Source organism: Cyrtonyx montezumae, unplaced genomic scaffold, assembly GCF_038088225.1.
Source record: "Cyrtonyx montezumae isolate F1298 unplaced genomic scaffold, pur_monq_1.0 scaffold_8, whole genome shotgun sequence".
NCBI lineage: Eukaryota > Metazoa > Chordata > Aves > Galliformes > Odontophoridae > Cyrtonyx > Cyrtonyx montezumae.
In genome coordinates, this window is record NW_027072089.1 from 30,136,227 (window position 1) to 30,142,353 (window position 6,127).

At 49.3% G+C, this 6,127-nt stretch overlaps 1 protein-coding gene across 2 annotated transcripts; it reads left to right on the plus strand.

The window, feature by feature from the left end:
• Positions 1 to 2,320: 2,320 nt before the first annotated feature.
• On the plus strand, positions 2,321 to 4,444 carry MSC (musculin). Of its 2 annotated transcripts, XM_065753651.1 has the most exons (3): positions 2,321 to 2,910; positions 3,405 to 3,496; positions 3,627 to 4,444. In XM_065753651.1, exons 1-2 carry the CDS (start codon positions 2,392 to 2,394, stop codon positions 3,489 to 3,491), a joined length of 606 nt encoding a protein of 201 aa, XP_065609723.1. In that variant the 5' UTR covers positions 2,321 to 2,391; the 3' UTR covers positions 3,492 to 3,496; positions 3,627 to 4,444. The 2 variants fall into 2 exon arrangements, with proteins under 2 accessions (XP_065609723.1, XP_065609722.1); XM_065753650.1 differs by having other exon boundaries at positions 3,405 to 4,444.
• Positions 4,445 to 6,127: the final 1,683 nt, after the last annotated feature.

Here is a 6,127-nt window from a genome sequence, read left to right on the forward strand (position 1 = left end):
TGCACGGCTTTATCTTTCCTCTCTTTGTTTATTTGGCGTGGCTTGACCCACTGACTAGTTTTTCGTTTTCCTTTACGGTGTTTCCAAGCGCTTTGCGAAGCGACAGTAGGAAAGAGCATCTTCCAGAGGCTCCACCCCGAGCCAGACCCCTTCCTAAGGGCATTGTTATCCTTCCCGGGTGCTCTCAGCCACGCTCGAGGTGCTCCTGCTGCAGGTGGCATTTACCAAAAGCTGTCACTCATCCACCTGCTGCCAGCGGTGCCCAGAGTCCCTTCGTGCAGGAGCCCCGTGTGCCTCTCACGCAGCCCGGGCTCTGCTGCAGCCCTTTGCGGAGTAATCGAGGCCGAGATGTTTCCCGAAGTGATTCGGGAGCTCTGAGCTCTGCTCTGTTCGACGAGAGAACAAACGCCGAAGGGAAGTGTTACTTAATGCACTCTATCGAGAACACATCTCCCTCCTCCGCCCTGCTTTGTCGCTGCCAACACCCCATAGAGTGAATGCTGCTTTTAGCAGCTCCCCCTCCTCTTCCCAGAGATAACCTGGCTTTTACGGACTTGGCCTCTGGAGTACTTTTTTTTTCTTTCTCTTTTTTTTTTTTTTCTCTTCCTCCTGCGCTTTTACTTTAGAAGGAAAATAAAAGCTCTTCCCCTGTTCTGCCCCATCCCGGGTACCCGCGGGTCGCCGGCCCCGCTGCTCCGCACAGAAGGAGAATAGGGCAGAGGATGCTGCCCTCCCAGCACAGCGCGGGGCGGGCCGTGCTCTAACTTAGGAAAGGGAAAGGGATTGCACCAAATAACGTGCGTGAAACGCTGTCCCCACGTACCAGGGGCATTTCCCCTCCTCAACACACGGAGAGCCTAAAGGATCAAAGTCTTGGCCAGAGGATAAATGGGAGCATGATGTAATGTCCCATCAAAGCCTTGAAAATGATCCTGAATCCGGAAAATAATACCTTGGCTGGGGTCGCGGAAATCAGAGGTTTGGTGGATCTGAAAGGAGTCCATGCTGCTCAGCTTCTTTGGGTGTAAATCCGAAGTCGAGGCTCACTCCCGATTCACCTAATTGCGCTTCCCATTGCCTGCACTAACCAAGATGCAGGCAAAGATGACCTGAGAATTTGGCTATTTCTTTACTTCCCAGACCCCCTTCTCCACCATATCCCGACATTAAATGAGACAAAGTATTCATTCTGCGTCGCCTTCAGTCGGCTGAGGAAGAGGTGGGCGCAGAAGGTGAGATTCTGCCATTGTGGATTTTGAGATGGGCTACGATTTTCTCCTTTGTTTAAAGAAATTCTGCACTTTCTCCCATTAATCTTTAGCAGGGAAAGCGTTCAGACCGCACCTGTATAAACAACCCGGACTGGGGGGGGTGGGGAGGGAGGGGGAGTAAACCTATATCTCTCCCTCTGCAATATCTTTAAATTTACATATATATATATGCATATATCGATATATATATATGTATACGTGAATAGGGGTAGTGTAGGCTCGCTGGGGAGGCCAAGCAACCCCCAAGTCTGGCGCGCACCCCTTGCTCAGTACCAGCGAGAGCATCTCAGTGTCAACCCGAGTTCAAGAGATCCAGTTGCAGGATCAGCCGCGTGTTTCGGCGCTTCAAGCAATGTCAAGTTTCCCTTGGAAGGGTTGCTCCTATACCCGGCTCTGATGTGGTTCTGGCCCCAGCGGGCGAAGCCGAGGTTTACACAGCGTTAAGTGGCCGCGGGCCGCGGAGCGCTGGGCGAAATTACGGCCGCGGGTGCCAGGAAAGTCGCGCTGCGGCAGCGGGAAGGTTCCACTTAACTCGGGAGGGAAATGTAAAGGAAAAAGAGAGAGAGAAAAAAAAAAAAAAAGGGATTGAAATTTCGGGACAAGATCTTTCCACCTGCTCTAGTCATTAGGTTCTTTTCTATTCTGCGAAGTGGAACTGTTATTCTGCTTAACTGCGTGCAGACAGGGCCGGGAGGGCAGCGGGGAAGCAATGTGTTGCTCATTCATCCTGGGAACAGGCGGTGTCTGGGGTGCGGGAGGGATGCACCTCGGGGCTTCTTCTCCTACCCCGCTACTGAACGTTTACCCGAGCGTTCATCCGTCCTCTCCCTCGCGGGGAGCTCCCATAGAAGCCGCCACACCGCAGCCCACGGGGCGGCCCCGCACCCCTCCGGCGTTCCGTTGCGGGAGGCACCGCCCCACCGCGAGGCTCGGCCGGGGGCTGCCCCCTCCTCCTCCTCCCCCCGGCCCGGCCGCCTCTCGGCCCCGCGGCCGCCGCTATATAGCGCTGTGCGGGGGTGCATCCCCCCGCCGCGCCCCCGCACGGACTCTCCGCGGCGGGGCCGCCCCGCGCTGCCCGCAGCCGCCTCGGCCGCCCGCCCCGCCGCCTCCCCCCGGGGCAATGTCCGCGGGCTCCGGGAGCGAGGCGGAGGAGCTGCAAGAGATGGACCTGCGGGCGCTGCAGCTGGACTACCCGGCGGCGGGCAAGCGGCAGCCCCGTGGCGAGCTGTACCCCTCGGGGGACAACTCGTCGGCGGCGGAGGAGGAGGAGGAGGAGGAGGAAGAGGAGGAGGAGGACGACGACTGCGAGGGAAGCTGCGCGGCGGGGCCGGCGGGCTGCAAGAGGAAGCGGGCGCGGGGCAGCGGCCCCGGGGGCAAGAAGGCGCCGTCGGGGCCGCGGGGACCGGCGGCCGAGGGGAAGCAATCGCAGCGCAACGCGGCCAACGCGAGGGAGAGGGCGCGGATGCGGGTGCTGAGCAAAGCGTTCTCCCGGCTGAAGACCAGCCTGCCCTGGGTGCCGCCCGACACCAAGCTCTCCAAGCTGGACACGCTGCGCCTGGCCTCCAGCTACATCGCGCATCTCCGGCAGTTGCTGCAGGAGGACCGCTACGAGAACGGCTACGTGCACCCCGTCAACCTGGTACGTCAACCCGGGAGCCCGCAACCCTCGGGTCGCGCCGCTGTCCGGGCATTGCTGGCGGTCCGGGCAGAGGGGGGGCTCAAAGAGATCAATTCCTCGGCTGTGAAGCGAGTGTCGTGCCCGAAGAAGGAGCACTTCGCAGCCCAAAACCAGGCGCCCACGAGGGTATAAAGTTGGCTCGCGTAGTGTTTCCGAAGAGCTTCTAGGTCTTGTATTTATAGAACGATGCAAACAGTCGCAAAGCAAGATGAGTGTTGCATGTCTGATGAGAACAGTTTATTGCTGATTGTCGCAGCATACGCGAAGCGTTTCGTTATAATGAAAATAACGTAATGAAAATATTTGTTAGAGGAAGTCAGCTTTTTGGTGCTTCCCGCAGGGACTAAAACGCGATGACGTGTTTGCAAGTGAAACAGAATTAGATATCTATCAGTAACAAAGCTCTGGTTTCACACTAGGATAAACTTTCTAACGATCCCTCTTTTTGCTTGCAGACTTGGCCATTCGTGGTCTCAGGACGACCCGACGCTGACACCAAAGACGTCTCCGCCGCCAGCAGATTATGTGGAACTACCGCTTAGCCAAAGTAATTTTTGTTTTCCTTGTTGATCTTTTTTTTATGGGCTGGATGCTTTTAAGAGCTATGATTTATCGGCTCAAGACCAGAAGATAGGGACCAAACCCTGTCTCTAAGTGTTAAATCTGTTTCCCCTCAGTTCTTTCTCTTAGAGCTCTGAGGGAAGTGTATTTAAAGCAGTAAAGAAAGGAGATGCTGGAAATGAGAGCTGTTATGAACTGGCTGCAGCCGCAGAAGTCTGAGATTTGCAGAAGCCCTTTCCTGGGCTTTGCTATCCGTGCTGCTGCCCAAGGACCTGTTGTTCTGAGGCTATTAAACTAATGAGAGAGGAACGGAATGACGTAGAATTAACAGCATGGACCAAAATGCAACTCTACAAACTAACCCCAAACAGTGTTATTTGTATTCTAAAGCAAAGCAGTATTTTAGAGTAGCTTTGAAACTCAGATTTATAATATATTTTGATGGCTTTTGTATTCATGGGTCAGGTTTACTGCAACTATGCAATAAGTGTAACCATACTTTGTTTTTTCTCCTTTTAACCGGAGTTTTCTTGAAAATATGTAAGCAGCTAAATTCCGAGTTTAGACTACCACCCAATGGAATGAAACTCATTCCTTTGGTTATGCCTTGAAGTGCCACATGTGAGAATGAGAGACTGTCCCCAAGATGTGGCAGAGTATCTGTGTCTTAATGTGGAAGAGAAGTTCTGCTTACTGAAAGGCCAGGGTGCATGTGTTGTAAAAAATGAATTGTGTGATGCTGCAAGACAGCAAGGATTCACAACGTGTTAAACATTTCTTCTGTAATGCTACACTTCACTTTGATAAGTTTACCCTCAGATGAGTTCTAGTGATGTTTCTTAACTAATCCAAATACTGTAATAAAAGGAGGATGCCATCAAATAAGTTGCAAATGTAAATAACTTTATTTTTTTATAAATGACATTAAAAGCTTGGTTACAATGATTTCTGGTACTGTGACAGTGCTTTAATGAAGGACCACCTTTGGAGCACAGATCCCCAAAACCTTCTGTAGACACACCCTTCTCTTCCTTATGTCCTGAGCAGTTACATCTCCAGCAGCAGACAAGGACACTTTAACCTCAGCCTATTCTCATAGGGTGCAGTACAATCGGAGAGAAAAACACAATTTAACACCCTATGGGATTTATTGTCATCATCTTTTCTTTGAATCAGGACAATAAATGAATTTAGATAAGAAAATTATTTCAGTCATTTGCTCTACTTTACAGCATGAAAGACAGTGTAATAACTCCCTTTGCTGCTCTTCAATTCACCTTTTCCATCTGTAGTTTTGCTTTTATTTATGTTTGAGCAGTGGGATAAGCAGCCACGTTTCTCTAGTTGGAAGCAGACTTTTCCTATGTGAAGAGCAAAACACCTGAGATAAGGTTTTCTTCAGCTCCAAACAATTTCTCGGAGGTTCATTCACAGTAATGGGGAAGAGTGAATTGCTCTGTTGAAGAAAAGGCCTCCTCTCCTTCATTTAAGCAGCCTGGAAGGAGAAGCATTTGCTAAACAAGTACGAGTTTAGTGTGGTTTCAGGTCATCTTGCATCATGGATTTCTGCTTTCAAATACTGCCTAGAAGCCCAGGACTGACTTTCAGTAATGTATTTCATATAGATGAAATGCAGAAAAGTGTTCTTTTCCCTGAAAAATATAAAACAGCCCATAGCCACTGAATGACAAAACGAGGGCTTAATCCACGATCTGCTGAAATTCTTCTATATGATTCCAGAGCATGTTGTACTGAGGCTGCAGTTTCATTTATCTTCCAGTTCTACCCAGTGAGAGGCTGTGAAGAAAGGGGTATCCTAATTGGTAGTTGTGGCACTGAGGGAGGACCCCAACCAATCGTATCTATAAAGCTATGTAAACAGAAAACAATATGAATGGTAAATCAAAAAGGAAGGGCCTATAGGAAGGCATGAGGTATAAGAAAACTCAACTAATGTTTATTTAAACCCCAGAGAAAAGATTATTCAGCAGTTTAACTAAGGTGCCACTTGAGATCATCTGAGTTTGATACCGAGCTATTTTTGGCCTTGATCCCAGTTGTAATTGGCTAACGACTCCAGGAGATCGGAAAAACACGGAAAGCGTGGAGAACTTTAAACAGTATAGAAAGGTCCATGTGAAATGATGGAAAAAAATGTTCAGGGTAAATTCCCAAATATGAAGTAGTTATATTAAGTAAATACAGTAGGTCAAAGTTGGGGGTGAGGAGTGTGACATGAAGAAAAACATAGTATTGCTTCCATCCATGCACCATACTACATGCTCTCTTAATTCTTGTGTGTTTGTGGCTACAGAGTCTATAAAAAGTTATTTGCAAAATAATGAACATGCTGTCTTTGTTACTGCAAGAGATGCATTCATGCAATGGTGGTGCCCCAATGGACCATTGCCAGTTTTAGAATAGTAGCACACAATGGTCACAGTTGAGATTTAAGATTAAAATCAGGAGAGAAAATATGCAGTTTTTAGTAAGCCTCATTTCTTTGTTTCAAATGCCTCTTTATAGAGATAAATGCCAGTGTGTAATTACTTAAGGCAATTAAGTGTGTTTGCATTTCTCTAACAAGGATGTATTCTGGTATTTCAAATCATTCATT

What these genes read in the sequence shown, in the direction of transcription:
- MSC (XM_065753650.1), top strand. Translation starts at nt 2,392, where the DNA reads ATGTCCGCGGGCTCCGGGAGCGAGGCGGAGGAGCTGCAAGAGATGGAC. An exon ending in ACGTGCACCCCGTCAACCTG is followed by an intron (nt 2,911 to 3,404) that starts GTACGTCAACCC and finishes TTTTGCTTGCAG; the next exon opens with ACTTGGCCATTCGTGGTCTC.